The sequence below is a fragment of the Aspergillus caelatus genome (genome assembly GCF_009193585.1).
Source record: "Aspergillus caelatus strain CBS 763.97 unplaced genomic scaffold BDV27scaffold_255, whole genome shotgun sequence".
NCBI lineage: Eukaryota > Fungi > Ascomycota > Eurotiomycetes > Eurotiales > Aspergillaceae > Aspergillus > Aspergillus caelatus.
This window is the reverse complement of record NW_022475518.1, coordinates 1-16,319: the sequence shown is the minus strand read 5'-3', so window position 1 is coordinate 16,319 and position 16,319 is coordinate 1. Positions and strand designations below refer to the sequence as shown.

General features: G+C 49.1%; 8 protein-coding genes across 8 annotated transcripts; 5 read left to right on the top strand and 3 right to left on the bottom strand.

Moving 5' to 3' along the window:
- The first annotated feature begins 162 nt into the window (after positions 1-162).
- Positions 163-1,611, top strand: BDV27DRAFT_135860 (V-type proton ATPase proteolipid subunit). The gene is made up of 8 exons (XM_032068643.1): positions 163-456; positions 525-542; positions 601-613; positions 682-764; positions 832-944; positions 1,005-1,089; positions 1,147-1,232; positions 1,284-1,611. The coding sequence occupies exons 1-8, from the start codon at positions 406-408 to the stop codon at positions 1,324-1,326; spliced, it is 492 nt and encodes a 163-aa protein (XP_031922660.1). The 5' UTR covers positions 163-405; the 3' UTR covers positions 1,327-1,611.
- A 215-nt stretch (positions 1,612-1,826) lies between these two features.
- Positions 1,827-3,561, top strand: BDV27DRAFT_52434 (cAMP-dependent protein kinase). Its single transcript, XM_032076853.1, has 4 exons — positions 1,827-2,299; positions 2,370-2,462; positions 2,518-2,642; positions 2,743-3,561. The coding sequence occupies exons 1-4, from the start codon at positions 2,047-2,049 to the stop codon at positions 3,460-3,462; spliced, it is 1,191 nt and encodes a 396-aa protein (XP_031922659.1). The 5' UTR covers positions 1,827-2,046; the 3' UTR covers positions 3,463-3,561.
- Positions 3,562-4,352: 791 nt separating this feature from the next.
- Positions 4,353-6,736, bottom strand: BDV27DRAFT_135856 (glycosyltransferase family 32 protein). The gene is made up of 2 exons (XM_032068642.1): positions 4,953-6,736; positions 4,353-4,900 (listed from the first exon to the last, which is right to left on the bottom strand). Exons 1-2 carry the CDS (start codon positions 6,013-6,015, stop codon positions 4,872-4,874), a joined length of 1,092 nt encoding a protein of 363 aa, XP_031922658.1. The 5' UTR covers positions 6,016-6,736; the 3' UTR covers positions 4,353-4,871.
- A 332-nt stretch (positions 6,737-7,068) lies between these two features.
- Positions 7,069-7,924, bottom strand: BDV27DRAFT_135855 (uncharacterized protein). Its single transcript, XM_032068641.1, has 2 exons — positions 7,486-7,924; positions 7,069-7,405 (listed from the first exon to the last, which is right to left on the bottom strand). The coding sequence occupies exon 2, from the start codon at positions 7,345-7,347 to the stop codon at positions 7,096-7,098; it is 252 nt and encodes an 83-aa protein (XP_031922657.1). The 5' UTR covers positions 7,348-7,405; positions 7,486-7,924; the 3' UTR covers positions 7,069-7,095.
- Positions 7,925-8,896: 972 nt separating this feature from the next.
- On the top strand, positions 8,897-10,554 carry BDV27DRAFT_135853 (homoserine O-acetyltransferase family protein). Its single transcript, XM_032068640.1, has one exon. The coding sequence runs from the start codon at positions 8,966-8,968 to the stop codon at positions 10,535-10,537; it is 1,572 nt and encodes a 523-aa protein (XP_031922656.1). The 5' UTR covers positions 8,897-8,965; the 3' UTR covers positions 10,538-10,554.
- Positions 10,555-10,928: 374 nt separating this feature from the next.
- On the bottom strand, positions 10,929-13,990 carry BDV27DRAFT_162488 (putative DNA excision repair protein (Rad26L); the record flags this gene model as incomplete). Its single annotated transcript, XM_032073405.1, has 2 exons — positions 10,929-13,816; positions 13,882-13,990. 2 exons carry the CDS (start codon positions 13,988-13,990, stop codon positions 10,929-10,931), a joined length of 2,997 nt encoding a protein of 998 aa, XP_031922655.1.
- Positions 13,991-14,192: 202 nt separating this feature from the next.
- BDV27DRAFT_52425 (exosome non-catalytic core subunit SKI6) lies at positions 14,193-15,429 on the top strand. Its single transcript, XM_032076852.1, has 2 exons — positions 14,193-14,699; positions 14,767-15,429. Exons 1-2 carry the CDS (start codon positions 14,401-14,403, stop codon positions 15,275-15,277), a joined length of 810 nt encoding a protein of 269 aa, XP_031922654.1. The 5' UTR covers positions 14,193-14,400; the 3' UTR covers positions 15,278-15,429.
- Positions 15,430-15,993: 564 nt separating this feature from the next.
- Positions 15,994-16,281, top strand: BDV27DRAFT_162486 (uncharacterized protein; the record flags this gene model as incomplete). The annotated part of the gene is made up of 2 exons (XM_032073404.1): positions 15,994-16,131; positions 16,213-16,281. 2 exons carry the CDS (start codon positions 15,994-15,996, stop codon positions 16,279-16,281), a joined length of 207 nt encoding a protein of 68 aa, XP_031922653.1.
- Between the last annotated feature and the right edge of the window lie 38 nt (positions 16,282-16,319).

The window sequence follows — 16,319 nt, the reverse complement described above, 5'->3', positions numbered from 1 at the left end:
ATGGGAAGTGGTGAAGAATGGCCCGTCCGTCATGGAGAAGCACGGGGGTTGTTGGGTTGAACAGGCACATGTCAGACTTAACCCGGATAGGCCAGGAGTGTGGCTCTCAGTGCGGCTGGTACGGTGGCCCGGACGAGCAACTTAGGACGGACAACATCCTACCTACTACCTACTACTAGCTAAGTAACCAGACCGACCTTAGTACGTAGTCTTCAAGGTAAATGTTCTTCTGAGCTGCAACGACTCTGGTTCTCAACGGAGTAACCTTTTAGTCGCGCGTGCATTTCATTACCTTTCCCTCTATTGAGGTTCATTTCATTTCTTATCCTGTCTCTTTCCCCCGGTCTTTCTCTTGTTCTTTGTCCTTTCCTCATCTCCTCCATTTACCATCGGAACCTGGTCACAATGGTGGTGGACAGCGAGTTGGCGCCAAAGTTCGCCCCCTTCTTCTCTTTTGTAAGTGAAATTACTCACAACGCGATCATGCCTGATACCCTAGGAATTTGCTGACTTCTTGGCTCCAGGCAGGGATAGCTGCAGCTGTGAGTACTCCGTGAATGTGCCTCGACATCTGACTGTTCTCTAACGGCCTCTCGAAAGATGATCTTCGGATGTATGTCTACACTTGAGTATTGAATGATAGCGATCATACGGAAAATCGGGATACTTACACACCTTAAGCAATGGGTGCAGCATATGGAACCGCTAAGTCCGGCATTGGTATCTCGGGTGTGGGAACGTTTAGGTCGGATCTTATCATGAAGGCATGAGTGACATTTCCATCCAAAACTATCTGGCGATACTATTGGCTTGTCTTGCTGACTGAAGTAGTCGTTGGTTCCGGTCGTTATGTCTGGTATCATCGCGGTGTACGGCCTTGTCATTGCAGTCCTCATCGCACAGGACATGCAACCACCTCCGCTACAAAGGATGAGCTTATATACGTACGTCCAATTTGCGAATTGTGTCTCAGCCTGGAAGTAGTATACTGACGGTACACAAAGTGGGTTCATGCACCTTGCATCAGGACTGTCGGTTGGCCTCGCAGGCATGGCTGCCGGATACACTATTGGAATTGTTGGAGATGCGGTAAGCGGTTTTTGCACGGCTATGCGGACGTCTTCACACTTCTAACAACTAGTCAAGGGTGTACGTGCGTACCTACAGCAATCTCGGGTCTACGTCGGGATGATCCTTATCCTCATCTTCGGCGAAGTGCTTGGTCTCTATGGGTATGTAACTATTGTTATACATGAATATGAATTTGACGCTAACTGTGATAGACTTATTGTGGGCCTGATCCTGAATTCTAAGAGCCACCCTTAAACCGAGTTAGGCGTTGCATTTTGATACTCGATATGTTGGTGACTTGCACTTGACTGCTTTACCAACTTTTTTGAAATTCTTCTATACCAAGGGCCCACCACTTCAGATCATGGGTTATTTAGACGACTGCGAAGGCAGCAGCGATCTGCTTCCCCTTCTGCGGCCACGCTTTGAATGTCCCCCGCGGGTGTTCCGGTTGGAACATCATCCCCTTTTAGCCTTCGGGAGACTGTACTAGTATATGCCTACACGCTTTGGATAACAATGACAATATTGAATCTTATACTTTGTGTTTTTAAGTGAATGCAGTCTATCTTCTTGCTTCTGTCGCATAATCAAAGCAACATATGGAAACAAAAAGACCGGCACTCGGATGTGGGTAACAGTGGATGCGACCGACTCCAACCTCGCGCCCATCCCGCGGGTTTGCCCCGCCAGTCGGTAGGTAACGTCAGAGTCTCCCGTAGCGCCGCCGACGACCTCACCACAGCTCTTTCATCCCGCAATCACCTTAATCTTCGCTCTCCCCCACCGCGCCACTCCCATACGCCCAATACAGACTCAATGGAATATTACGTTTACATCGCATTCTAGTTTTGATTTTAGGGAGCCTCTCAGTCCCCCAATTGTCATTTAAAGTGCTCCGCTCTTCTCCCACCCCCCAAAATCGGGGTATTCGGATTCCTGCGGTTCCCCGAGACATGATCTTTCCCCATCCCCATGGCTACAGGAACGGTCGACCCTTCGGCCCCTAAGGACGTCCAGGGGACATCGAGCCCGACCGGAGACATCGATACGGGGTCAAGTAATCTTCACGAGAAAGAAAAACAGATGGTGGCTGCTATCCGCCCGCCGCACCAGCGACATCTGAGTCCTTTCGTCATCACTGAGCGGCCGGAGGAAAAACAACTAGGCGTGTCTACCCGCACCTTGACAGTTGATGACTTTGCACTTCTGAAAACCCTCGGTACAGGTAAGACTCATCGCTGCATCCGGGGATGAACATGGTCAGTGGCTAACAGTAAGACTGCTATTAACACAAGGCACCTTCGCTCGAGTATGGCTAGTGAGGTTAAAGGACGAGATACGACAGAGAGATAAAGTGTACGCACTCAAAATACTACGCAAGGCGGATGGTGAGACTACCTGGGTATGCACGTCTGCATTCTGCAGGCTAACCTTTGGTGCTAGTGATCAAATTGAAGCAGGTCGAACATGTGCGCAATGAGCGGAAGACTCTCTCGGCGGTTGCCGGCCACCCATTCATAACGTCACTGATAGCCTCATTTTCCGACGACCAAAGCTTGTACATGTTGGTAGGGGCCCAAGTGCTTTCAGTTTTGCCCCTTCAGTCCCAACACCCATCCGTCAACGTGTACCTCTACAAGTCTTAATGGTGATCTAACGTATATCTAGTTGGACTATTGCCCTGGCGGTGAGATTTTTAGTTACCTACGGCGCGCGCGCAGGTTCAACGAAAACACTGCTAAATTCTATGCGGCTGAGATCACTCTTACCATCGAATTCCTCCACGACGTAGAGGGAATCGTTTATCGCGACCTGAAGCCTGAAAACATTCTTCTGGACGCCGAGGGGCACATTAGGCTTGTCGACTTTGGCTTTGCAAAGAAAGTCGATAATCGGGAGACTTATACCCTTTGCGGCACGCCAGAGTACCTTGCCCCCGAGGTCATCCATAACAGTGGCCATGGTCTTGCGGTTGACTGGTGGGCCCTAGGTATTCTCATTTATGAGTTTCTGGTGGGGCAACCGCCCTTCTGGGACCAGAATCCCATGCGTATATACGAACAGATCGTGGAAGGCCGCATACGCTTCCCTCAAAACATGTCGCCGGCGGCCCAGAATATCATATCCTTGCTTTGCAAGACCAATCCGACGGAGCGCCTAGGGTACATATCTGGAGGGTCTGCCAGAGTCAAGTCCCATCCATTCTTTGAAGACATACAATGGGATGATTTGTTTTACCGCCGTATCAAAGGACCTATCATCCCAAGAGTCGACCACCCCGCAGACACCGGTAACTTCGAAGAGTATCCGGACCCAGACGTGAGAAGTCAGAACGTTTATACCGATGATCTGAGAAAAAAGTACGAGGTTTTATTTAGCGACTTTTAGGCATGGTGTTGGAGCAAATTCAAATATATTACTGAACAAACAACTTTCAGTGAACGTACTGCCGCCACGCGATCAGGTCGATCCGTTCAACCGGATCATCCCAGCGGAGACGGTTCAAGCATCCTGATTGGCAACGGAGACTCAAGACCCTTGTTTTAAAAGCCAGGACTATTGCCGCATATGCCTACATACGAACGATGTTCAGTTCGGGCCGCGATACCCCCGCCTCATTCTTGGTGATCAACTGTTTTCACAGGGGAGGCTGCCAGTACGTTCGTGGTCGCCTGTCGCCTATCTACGAATACTCGGAAGTTCCTGCTGTTCAGCCAGTACATCTTGTTTCTCTGCTGTCCATTGCTATGCATCCCCCTGTTGACTGCCTTAGGTGGCCTTCCAGGAGCTGCCACTAACCCCTTGTATCAATGATCATCAGTGACCCGGATGGTCCTCGACACTTGTCATGAAGAGATGATAACTTTCTTTGCTATTTAATTCTCTTTGGTGCTAATGAACTTTGTTTGTTATTCACATGCATATGATGTACTATCTTTTACTCATCAACTTCACCGTTCCCACAATAGCTGGACATTATACTATACGATCGCCTGTGGTCTCTCTCGACCAAGACCAAGATCTTTTACACTTGTCATATGCTCAGCTATACTGTGTCAATCGGCGTCTACATGAAGAGACGATAATATAAACCTCATCGAGGACTTATACGGCCTGCGTCCGCCATTTTGTTTATGAACAGGACATACAGTACATTTGGATGGGATCAATTATATTATATACTTAATACAGTTTTGCTATTTGCTCAAACCTGCTTGACAATTTCTAATCAACTTCATACAGTTTCCTGAGCTGTACAGAAACAAGGTTCAGAGTTGGCAGCATTAAATTTCGTTAAAATCTATATATCTATACAAAAAATTCTAGATCGCGTATCAAGAATAAAGACACATATTAAGAGGGTCTTGAGATAACCACAACCACAGGATTAGATGGGTTAGTCAATCGGATCGAGGGCATTAGCTAGAGAATCTTTTTTTTTTTTTTTTTTTAGGGTGGGTGTAATTCCCGACTGATAGAGGGTATCTAGTAGTTGGAAGCATACTCGGGTCGGAGGTGAAATGTGTTGGTCAGCTACATTGGATTGGCAACTGTCAGCGGCGTTGATCACAGGACGTGACTCGTTTATACGTCATTCATGCTGTCGTTCACGTGATGGTAATGGATCGTCCATTCCCATCGAGTCGAGCCGACTTTCGTGGGAAAAATTAGAGGTAAAGGAGCTAACATGTGAGCTTTCTCTCTCACTGTCGATGCTCGTCGGAGCTAAGATGGTGATCTTTATTCTCCGGAGTACGTTGGACGGTGGGGTGGTAGTAAGAACCCATCTTTTTTTTTTATAATGACGGGTCCGTTTTCCATGTTCCTAGTCATGATATTTAGCACCGGTGCAAAAACAAGGATAAGAGCATAGTTACCTTCAAAGTCGTGTCTGACGAAGGCCATTGGATCATCGTAGTCGCCTGCGCCCATTTGCATCACGCCAGGGCTGAAGCTCGTAATGGGTAGCACCACCACGTCGCCGACCTTCCTCCATTCTTTTTGGTTTGTGAAATCTTCGTATGTGATGTTGTGATTCGAATCAGGTTCGATGTTGAAGTAATCTGGGTCGTTGAAATATCTGAAGATAGCGTCTGTCCATGCGCCCGGTCCGGTGAACTCCACAATGGTCTTATCCATCTTGCCGACCTTTAGGATCCCAGCCTTCTTCATCCGTAATGTCTCCTCCGTGATGTAGGCCACGATGTCGCGAAGGATCGGATGCCCCGGTTTGGATTGTATGGTCCATTGGCAGAATTGGATTCTCCGGGAATACCAGTCATGCCAATCCGGACGGTCCGGATCCGCCTCGATGCCGACCACGAATCCGATCGTGGACAGGTCGTAGGTCGAGGGCAGCCAATCGGCAGCCGGCTTCAAAGCGCTGGTGTCGATGTCACTATAGATTCCACCACGGGCCAGCAGGATCAAGTATCTGAAGAAGTCGGCTTTCAAGACGGGCAACGGCAACGACTCGTAGGCTTCGAACACATCAGGAAGCGAACCGTATAGGTACTTGATGAGGTAACCTTGGGTGTCGTCTGGAACCACCTGGTGGACGAAGCCGGGGTGGAGCTCAGTCCAACTTGCCTCCGCACCACGCAGCTCTTGGCCGAACCACAACGAGTCGGGGGTGTATTTCCATGTCTGCCAGATGTATGCAGGGAATTTATTATCAAGATCGTAGGGGAAATGGTAGCGTAACCGTTCGCGCAAGGGTGCGCTCGGGGAGGGTTTGAGTGGCTGCTGCTGTGGTGTCACCTCTTTTTTCTGCTCGGACGACTGCTCTTCCGTTCCTTCATTGGTGCTGTAAACGGCCTCATCGGGGAGGTGTGCGGGCGCAGGGGACGAGGGGGAGGAAGCCGAATGAGAGGATCTTAGAAGGACGACGAAGGTGATCAGGAAGAGGGCCGCAATGAGCGACTTTCGGTAGGTGAGCATGGTGGGGAAGGGGGGGTTGTCGAAGATGTTTGATGCGGGTTGATCGACGGAGAATTGCGATTCGCTGGCACGTACGCGAGTTTTAAAGAGACGTCACGATCTTGTCCGCAAACTCCGCCGACGATCAGTGAATGACAACGGACTTTGAGATGCGGCGACGACCAGTGGATTCAGTATGGATTTCAATTTGTGTCCCACTCAATGGTCATTGCACTGGCACATATCTGCACTTTGTTGCGACTGAGACAATATGCAAAAGACCGCCGGAATTACAGATAGGAAATCAGTTGCGAACAATGACTCTATCTCCGCGTTTACACTGCGCGAACGATGAGCTTCGGCTGCTGCGGCGCGTTGTTCGGTTGGCAAAGAGTGATCCCTTGTAGTGACACGATTTTTTGCAGAGTGGCAATGATAAAGAAAAAAAAAGAGATCAAGAGATCAAGAGATAAGATATAGACCGACAAAAGTGGCAGTGACGAAGAGATACAGAAAAAGAAAGAAAAAGTTAGGCGGAAGCTACCGGGGGTGGAGCTAAATGACGACGGCACTTTTTGGTGGCGTCAGACTCCGCGTAGACCGGCAGATGGTGGCTTAGTAGTAGATCCAGATGGCTGAGGTGAGGTTGGAAAACTTCTCTGATGGAAGTTCCAGAGAATTGTCAACGTGGGTTATTTAAAATATAAAGGGGGAAAGAAAAAAGGGCAAAAAGAGAGTTAATGTCACGGAGATTGAATTTGAGGAAATGTGGAGATCATTTTCGTGCAACGTTGGCCATCGACATCCTTTTTTTTTTTTTTTTTTTCTTTTCTTGTCTTCCTTCTTTTCCGCAATGGGAGATGATCAGCCCAGACTCTTTGTGCAGTTCGTCATGACGCGATGGGCTGATTCATGTTTGGTTTGCCGTTCGAATCCTTGGAACCGAGAAGACCACCACCTCGAACTAGGCATCTATAAGTTAAGTACATGAGGATGGCGCTCAATCCGCCGTTTGCAGTCTCAAGAGAGAGTCTACAGAAACACAACCGCAACGGTAAGGAATTTTGCGAACCATCTAGACCTTCGGATCCTATGTTGCTCTTATGGAGTATGGAGCACTCCTGAAACAATCACACACACACACACACACACTCTCTCTCTCTCTCTTTCTATAGAAGACTTTGGGAACTGAACTATTCCTCCCGAATGGTCTCCGCGCCCGATTACCGGGGTCGATAACCCACCATAATCGCGCATGCATGGCTCACGGACATGTAATATATTGGAGACCTTAGGGGAAAAATCCGAGGCACGCGATTGGTGAACGGCTGTAGGTAAAGTTGTTAATTGCATCCAAGATCCCAGTCAAGCCGCGTCATTAGCATTTTGTCTCATCCCGACAGATCTGCAGGTAAGGCTTGGCCCACGATGCTTGACGTCGTGCTGATTGGTTCTGCATACATCCGGGTCAAAGTACTAATGCGACCTCAGACCGTGAGCCACGTTCAACTTCTGAATTGTACAAATTCTGGTGATATATAATCTTCTTCCCCTTATGGCCAATACCCACATCAAGGACTAGAAAAAATCCAGAGGGTTGAGGTTTGACCGTCTGTTTCATTCCGACACCGAGACGGCAACCTGTCTTGACCACTGACAATCCTCAATGAGGTCGGTGGTCCTTTCAGAAAGCGCCAAGCTTCCTTTAGCAATGAAGTATACGTGGAAAGTAACATTGAACAAATGCTTCCTTGGGATGATCTTCAATATATACACCATTGCAATTCGGACCTCCGGCGGAGGGACACGAGGATGCCCTCTGTACGGGGGAGATATAAGGGGTATCATGTACGAAGATCATGCTTGGATCAGATACCAATCAATCCCATTCAATCAACGATCCTTCTCGCCAAGCATGACCGGAGACTCGTAGACTAGGGCAATTTCTAAAATGTATGTAGTATGTAGTATGTACATACATGTTTGACTACACTTCAATTCAACCCTAGTAGATTTGATAGATAGGTAATGATTGTTAGGTCACTTATACATAGACCATAGACATCTGTCCACGAATGGAGGAGGGAATGTCAGATGAATTCCTGACCTACACGTGGAGCTGCGCGGTCGCTGTTTGGCCCGAACGGTTCCTTCAGACTTTCGAGTCGCGGGAGTCCCACCGCCTTAGCCCCAATGCGGACGGTTGCTTGTACAATATCTTCAAATCCTGGCAAGCGGTGGGGTTTTGTTGCAACTGCTTCAACCTCCAATGTTACTGTACCTGAGATGATTCCATACAAAAGAAAAGAGAGGTTCACCAATCCCATATCGTTTAATTATAGCAGTACCACTCTCATGGCAGGGTCTTCTACCACCCCGGCGAACTGACAAACTGGAGTAAGCGCCGTTTGAAGCCTTCGAGGAGCACTGCATTTAAGGGGAAAAGAAAAGAAAAGAAAAAGACAAAGACACCCATATTTCTAGCAAACAAGTGAGTACTAAGAGGATCAGTTGCCTAATTTTCTAAGAATTGTGACAGGACGGAGAAACTCCAGTGGAAGACTTCTTCAGATCCTCAAGAATGAGCAATTCAACCTCTGGTAGAGGCCTTCCTTTCGACTCATGCAGGCTATGCCCCGCTGACTTGTTCTTTCAATTGCTTCAGCTCACTATAACTGGATGATATCTCGAGTCTTCAAGAGTCTCGACTACTCGTTCAGCTTATCAGTTCTAGACATCTTGATATAGTAAGCCGTCAGCCAATGACAATACGAGTAGATGACGCCATGAGCTTTCCCGCGGCCTCGCAGCTGTCGACGCCTCAGGCATCGCCTCCGCCTGCGTAATCGGCGATCAAATATAATGATAAACACTGATTTCTCAACCGCAAAAACTCCTAGGTGACAGCTCGTGCTGCAATCATATTCTCTCTCACTTGTGTATTGCAGTTGGGTTCCGTACTCAGCCAACAATGGGATCGATACACGGCGTGGCGCGCTCAGCGCGGAGTCTCTCAGCTTTGCTTCGACATGAGAGCGTCTCGACTCGGAATCGATTAGCAGCAGTATGCTCGTCCACGCAATACCCAGCGGCCCGTAGGCCATTACACAACGGTCGTCCACGGAAATCCCAGTCCGCTGCCGCAAGTAACAACTCATCCAACCCAGCCCTATCGTTTCCTTGTCTTGACGCCCAAGATGCGAAGTCCGCTCTCCTCTCCGCACGCTCTCTCGAGTCGGGTCCCGAGCCGTCATACACAACCGGCCATCATGAACAGTTCCGTTGCGAAGACCCATTGTTGCTTGACTGGGGTGGTGTCCTGCCGGAGTTCGATATCGCATACGAATCATGGGGCCAATTGAACACAGACAAGAGCAACGCTATCCTACTACACACCGGTCTCTCGGCCTCGAGTCACGCCCATAGCACCGAAGCCAACTCCAAACCTGGATGGTGGGAGAAATTCATCGGCCCAGGCAAGCCATTAGATACAAACAAGCACTTCGTCATCTGTACGAACGTCATCGGAGGCTGCTACGGCAGCACCGGGCCATCGTCCATCGACCCCTCCGATGGAAAGAGATACGCCACCCGATTCCCCATCCTGACGATAGACGACATGGTGCGCGCACAATTCCGTCTCTTGGACTCGCTGGGTATCCAGAAGCTGTATGCCTCCGTCGGCTCCAGCATGGGCGGCATGCAGAGTCTCGCCGCCGGAGTGCTTTTCCCCGAGCGGGTCGGAAAGATCGTCAGTATCAGCGGCTGCGCCCGAAGCCATCCGTACAGCATCGCCATGCGACACACGCAGCGCCAGGTCCTCATGATGGACCCGAAATGGGCCCGTGGGTTCTACTACGACTCCATCCCACCCCATTCGGGCATGAAGCTCGCGCGAGAAATCGCGACAGTCACTTACAGAAGCGGACCCGAATGGGAGAAGCGATTTGGCCGCAAGCGCGCAGACCCCAGCAAGCAGCCTGCACTGTGTCCCGATTTCCTCATCGAGACGTACCTCGATCATGCGGGCGAGAAGTTCTGTCTGGAATATGACCCAAACAGTCTGCTGTATGTCTCTAAGGCCATGGACTTGTTTGATTTGGGACAGGCACAGCAAACGGAGACGAAGAGAAGACGGGCCGAGTACGAAGCTAATATCGCGGAGGGAGGCAAGAGCGTCGACGCTAGCAACATCGCCTGCAGCCTCACGCTTCCAGAGAAGCCGTACGAAGAACAACCGTCTGTGACCGCGTCTACGCCCGCGATGGACCAGTCCGTCGCTGGGGGTGCGGATGCACCGCCACAAGATCTCGTCGCTGGACTAGCGCCTTTGAAGAACCACCCCGTTCTGGTTATGGGTGTTGCCAGCGATATTCTCTTCCCTGCTTGGCAGCAACGTGAGATTGCAGAGACACTTCGGGCCGGTGGAAACGAGAAGGTCCAGCACATTGAACTTGGCGAGGACGTATCGATGTTCGGACACGATACGTTCCTGCTTGACTTGAAGAACATTGGTGGTGCAGTAGAGAAATTCTTGCGCTGATATCAATAGTGTTTTCTTTATTAATAATATCATCACTTATCTATATTGATGATTGTATGAAATGTAAAATTAAACGGATCAAATCCTACCCCTAGATGATAATGACCCACTACTATGATGACAATGTAATTACTTTTTTACATGAATGGATACGAATCAGCGTCCCTTGAGGCTAGAGTTTTATCTTGTGCCCATCCTCCTAGGCAATGATAGCGATAGCTGGGTTAGATTTCTCGTAATATATGTAAGAACTGCTAGTCCCATTCAACACCCCAAAAAAAACCCCGGATCCAATATACAATGTCAACAAGAAATAATCGAGGGTATCTCAGAAATATACAAATCAATCACAACGCCACAAGGAAAACCAAATAAACCTACGTAAAGAGCGTCATTCCTTCCCCAGTAAAAGCTGTCTCCTTTCTCTATACCAACGCTCCAGACATGCCCGTCTCTGCGCCTGCGTCATGCTTTCCACAACAAGAGCAAACTCCGTAGCATTAGGGAACCCGAACCGCTTCGCCATGCTACAGAACTGTCTCTTCATCACGTCGTGAGGAGGATGATACTTGAAGCGGATCGGCCTACCATCTTTCTGAAGTTCGGTGGTAGACGCCACATTTGACCCGTCTTGAGAATCTCCAAAGACCTGGACATCATTATTCGAGCCCTCGCTGGCTAGCTCTGCGCGTCTGCTGAGACGTTCTTCGACCTTCGAGGAGCCAATGACCTCGTTGTTGAGGTGGGTATATTCCACACCGGCACCGGCGAGGATGGCCTGAATGGGATCGTGGCGCTTGGGGATGGGGGATTGTTGAGCGCCTTTGGCGTCTTCGGACTCGCCGCGGATCATGGCGGCGAGGTGGCTCATGACCTCATCATCAGTGTTTTTGGGGTCTTCGTGAGTTTGTGATTCATCCACGTCAATGTCCATTACCTGGACCCCGGCCCGGCTTTCGGCGACGTTGGTTTTGTTGACGATTTCGCGGAGGACGATGTTGTTGTTTTGGTACTCGAAGAGATTGTTTAGTCCGAAGATTTCGCCCTTCTGATCTTTCTTTTCTTGGACACCCTTGAAATAGCGCCGTTCGGAACTTGCGTTGTAGCCGATGTTCGCTTGTTGCTGCTTGTAAATCTGACGCGCGTAGACGATCTCTTCGATGGTGCCAGCGGAGATTAGTCGGAATACCTCAACATCGCGGACCTGGCCGATTCGGTATGCTCTGTCCTGGGCTTGGAGGTCGTATGATGGGTTCCAATTGGGGTCGACGACGACCACTTTATTTGCGGATGTGATGTTCAAACCCACACCACCAGCACGGGTGGAGATCAAGAAAACGAATTGTCGGGGATCCGAGTTGAACTCGTCAACGGCTGTTGCACGCTCGTCATAACTCATCGAACCGTCCAGGTAACTGACATTGTAACTTGTATGGTGAAACAACATTTGCAACATCCTCAACAACCGGACGCTGTGGGAGAAGACCAATACCTTATCTCCGTTGGAATGCCACCACTTGAGGAGTCGGCGGAGAACCTTCCATTTTCCGCAGAACTCAGGGTTAGCGTAGTTGACTATGGAGTCTCTTGTTCGAAAAAGTTGTTCCCATTTATCAGGGGAGGCAATTTCTAGCCATTCCCTATCCTTGTCCTGCTTCTCCTTGGAATCCACTCCCTGCGGTATCAGAATCGCAAGATGATTGCTGAGTTTCTGTATAACATTCATTGCGGGAAACACATAGCTTTGCCACCGAAGTCCAGATTGTAGATATTGCTGACAGCACCACCCGGCCTTCTTTCTTGAACCGCAAGAACACATCTCAGAAGATTCCTTGATGTACCGGATGATTTCACTATCCAATAGGTTTTCGTAGGCATCTGCCTGCGTTTCTGTTAACGGGCAAAAGACGACTCGGTCGATCTTCTTGGGAAGTTGATCCGCTATCAGGCTTTTCATTCGCCGGAGAAAGAACTGAGGAAGAAGGTTCTCGACCAACTTCTTGGCAGTCTTGCGAGCTTTGCTCAGTTCGTGTAGCGTAGCATCATGCGACTGCCCTATCTTCAACGGGTCAGAAATGGTTTTTTTCCAAGTTGTAACTGGGCCCAATTTCCCAGGATTTGTCCAGTTCAATAGAGTCCAGAGTTCTTCGTATTTGTTTTGAATGGCTGTCCCTGTTAATCCAATGCGGCAGAGAGCATTAACTGAATTCATGGCTTTGGTAGTCTCAGAAGTTCGTTCCTTGATGATGTGGCATTCGTCCGCTATCACGCAATCCCAGTCTACCATGTTCACGGCATCCTTATTTTGAAGATAGGTACCGTAGGTGGTGATGAGGATCTCAACTCGTCCGGATCTCGCTGCTTGAAGAGCAAGCTCCTTGTTGTCTCCATGGTAGGTATCGACATGCCACCAGCCCCAACGGGTGAGTTCTGACATCCAGTTCTTGATCAAAGTACCTGGGCATACTATCAACGTTCGTGGATACCATTGATCTTTCCCACTCCTTCTCATTTTCCTCATCCTCTTGGCGTCTCTCTCGTCGCCAGTCTTACCATACGCCGCGGTAAGGAATGCAATTACTTGCACTGTTTTCCCCAGACCCATATCATCACCAAGTATGCCACCTTTCTGATAGACAAACAATTCGTGTAAGAAAGCAGCTCCATCCACCTGGTACTGTCTAAGCCACTGCGCGACGGGAGCAGGGATTAACCCTAGAGAGTATGGAAGAGTGATATCTTTGTACGCATTGCACGGTTTTATGTTCGTAAAGGCCGGTTTCTCTTCTAGAAATTCCAAGCGCTCATCATCGGAGAACTCAATATCTTCGTAGCCCGGGGGTAACTTCAGCCCTGACTCCTTGAGGTGTTCGGCTCTACGTTCAAATTGCTGTCGTCGCTTCTGCAAATAGTCCGGGAGCGTGTACTCCATCAAGTCGTCTTCGGAAGGCACTTCATCATCATACTCTCTTAACGGCCGCCTTGGCGTGGGTCTCCCACCTTGTCTTGGACGTCTTCCTACAAATGACTCGGGGTCGGCCATCTTGGGTGTTTTGGTCTTGCGAGCACTCATGGAGGTACGCTTCCTCTTGAGCGCTTTTCGGTTTTTGAATGCTTGATAGGCCGCCTCGCCATCATTGAAAGACATATCATCGCTGTCGGTTTGCACTTCTAGGGTTGCTATGGGGGTATGATTGTTGAGCGGCGAAGACTGTTCTTTGACTGGGGACATAGATCTAGGTGTAGGACGGGGCGTCACTTCGGAGTTGGATTTTGTGCCTGATATTTGGAGAATATTAGCCTCAACTTCGCTTTAGGATCATAGTAGATGCGGAGAAACGTACGGCTGAGGGCAGCCTTGCATGGCCTCGCCGACCGTGAGACGTCCAGATCGTCATCATCAGAGCTTGCAGTGGTCGCGTCTGAATTTTCTAACTCCCAGCCAGATCCCATATTATTCTCAGCAAGTCCAGTTCGCTGGATTACCCAGTGGTGTAGAGGGAGAATGAGAGGAAACACGCGCGGGCGGCGATGAAGGCGGAGGATCTATATTACCCAATCGGGAAAGGAGCTCAATTCTTTCAAATTGATTTTGTCGCCGATCCAAACTCCCCGCCGCCGTTATCGTCTCTTCTACTTTAGAACCAACCATTGTGCATTCGACTCGGCTTAACGCGAGGAAACATCTTTTGGGCTTCTCCGGCATATAATTTCTGATCTGATTCGTTCACCGTCTTGTGACTATACGGTCGCTTTTCGCCCGCGCTCCCAAGAACAAGTTATTAGATATCACCGAGTTCTATACACATACGGTTGTTAGAAAGCCTTAAACCAACCATAGAGTAGACGGCTCACCCCTCAATATGCCTCTCGATACATCGACTACGTACCCCCTTACCAAACTGCGCCTCGATGGCCGCCGGTGGAACGAGCTTCGTCTTCTCCAAGCTCAGATCTCCACAAACCCGGCCAGTTCTGGCTCGTCTTATTTGGCCATGGGAAATACAACTATTATGTGCTCAGTTCATGGTCCTGCGGAAGGACGCCGAGGAGATGCGACCGGTGGTGCAGCGGGTTCTGCGGGAGCAGTGGTAGAAGTCGATGTCAACGTCGCTGGATTCGCCGGAGTTGATCGCAAGAGAAGAGCGGGAGGAGGCGACAAGTATGCAGACCAATGCGATTGATATTTTTATTATTGTTCACGAAGCATGCTAACCTGTCTTTACTAGGCAATCGTCGCGCATTGCAACTACTCTACGGGCTGCTTTCCAGTCTCATCTTCACACCTACCTTTATCCGCACAGTACTATCAGCATCCACGTTTCAGTACTATCTGCCGATGGCTCTCTGCTTGCTGCTGCTATCAATGCTTGCACCCTAGCACTTGTTGATGCAGGTATCCCCATGCCAGGCTTACTCTGTGGCTGCACAGCTGGTATGAGTGGAAGTGCTTCTACTCCTCGTGATCCTCGAAATGACGAACTAGATCCGCTTCTGGATCTGTCTTTGCCAGAGGAGCAGGAGCTCCCATTCCTCACCGTGGGCACTACAACCTCTGTCCCGGTGGGTGAGAATGCGATGGATGACGACGAGGAAGATATGAAAGTTTCCATGCTGAACATGGACTCGAAAGTGCATTGCACTTATGTCGAGACGATGCTTGCCGTTGGGATTGATGGCTGTAATCAGATCCGAGAGATCTTGGAGGGAGTCATCAAAGGGTCCAATAAGTTACAATAGCCATGTGTAGGTGATCTTGATGTCTTTCATGTGAATCTTTCTGTGTCTATCAAAAAGCATGATGTCTATTTATACCCAAATGGTGCACTTTCGAGGTGTTGGGGGCGTGTTTGGTTGGTTTCCACATAGGATTTCTCTTCGTTGGCTCATTTATCTTACAAAAAAACCACAAAACAAATCTAGAAAATCCTTTTTCGACCTTTTTAATCTCGATATGACATGATGAGTAAGAAGAACCCTGATGACCAGCCGCTAAAACGCTTAGCAGCAGAAAATGTGCTCAATTCCGCGCGCAACAGGGCCTTCTGATTGGCCAGTGCAGGGCCAGTATATGCGATGTTTATTCCCTTTTGTACTAAAAGTCACTGCAGCGTTGGCCCATTTTCTCATCTGCCCAAGACATCAATGAGGCCATTCGAGCAGGAAAGGCATCCTGTAACAAGGCGGATCCAATAGAAAGAAAATCCTGTCTTATGACAGTTCCGATACCCTTCCATAATGGCACTGCCCTGCCGTCTGATAAAGGACCCCATTCCTTTCTCTTCTCTTTTCTCTTTTGTTCTCTCTTCGTATTTCTAACCCTCAAGTCCAGTCCAGTTTATTTGTTCAGCGCTGCCGTGACTGGCTATCAAGTACTGTCCGCGAAAGTGACTGATTACTTCAGTCTCAAAGTCTTCTCCTTCACAAACTCCCACACTGGAACAGTATAAACCAACATGGTAGCCCACGGTGACATGATGATGGACATGACCATGGCCACAGCAACATCCACAGGAGCCATGAGCTCGAGTACTGCATCACACTCGATGGACATGGGAGGTATGCACGGCGGCTCAAACAGCTGCAAGATCTCAGTACGTAACTCTCCACCCAATTCCCTAACCAGAACCCCAAAACCACACAAACAGCCAAGAGAAACTAACAAAGAAACCCAGATGTTATGGAACTGGACCGTCAAAGACGCCTGTAAGGACTACTCCTCCAAGACGAAAAAGAAGCCCTAACCACCAAACAAAACCATCAAACTTCAATTTAAAAAAAA

Bases quoted from the DNA above. Each gene is read 5' to 3' on its own strand.
- BDV27DRAFT_52434 (XM_032076853.1), top strand. From the start codon at position 2,047: ATGGCTACAGGAACGGTCGACCCTTCGGCCCCTAAGGACGTCCAGGGG. The intron at 2,300-2,369 runs GTAAGACTCATC...TATTAACACAAG, and splicing joins TCTGAAAACCCTCGGTACAG to GCACCTTCGCTCGAGTATGG. The intron at 2,643-2,742 runs GTAGGGGCCCAA...ACGTATATCTAG, and splicing joins ACCAAAGCTTGTACATGTTG to TTGGACTATTGCCCTGGCGG.
- BDV27DRAFT_135855 (XM_032068641.1), bottom strand. From the start codon at position 7,347: ATGCAATTAACAACTTTACCTACAGCCGTTCACCAATCGCGTGCCTCG.
- BDV27DRAFT_135853 (XM_032068640.1), top strand. From the start codon at position 8,966: ATGGGATCGATACACGGCGTGGCGCGCTCAGCGCGGAGTCTCTCAGCT.
- BDV27DRAFT_135856 (XM_032068642.1), bottom strand. From the start codon at position 6,015: ATGCTCACCTACCGAAAGTCGCTCATTGCGGCCCTCTTCCTGATCACC. The intron at 4,901-4,952 runs GTAACTATGCTC...TATCATGACTAG, and splicing joins CGTCAGACACGACTTTGAAG to GAACATGGAAAACGGACCCG.
- BDV27DRAFT_135860 (XM_032068643.1), top strand. From the start codon at position 406: ATGGTGGTGGACAGCGAGTTGGCGCCAAAGTTCGCCCCCTTCTTCTCT. The intron at 765-831 runs GCATGAGTGACA...TGACTGAAGTAG, and splicing joins GGTCGGATCTTATCATGAAG to TCGTTGGTTCCGGTCGTTAT. The intron at 1,233-1,283 runs GTATGTAACTAT...TAACTGTGATAG, and splicing joins GAAGTGCTTGGTCTCTATGG to ACTTATTGTGGGCCTGATCC.
- BDV27DRAFT_52425 (XM_032076852.1), top strand. From the start codon at position 14,401: ATGCCTCTCGATACATCGACTACGTACCCCCTTACCAAACTGCGCCTC. The intron at 14,700-14,766 runs GTATGCAGACCA...TGTCTTTACTAG, and splicing joins AGAGCGGGAGGAGGCGACAA to GCAATCGTCGCGCATTGCAA.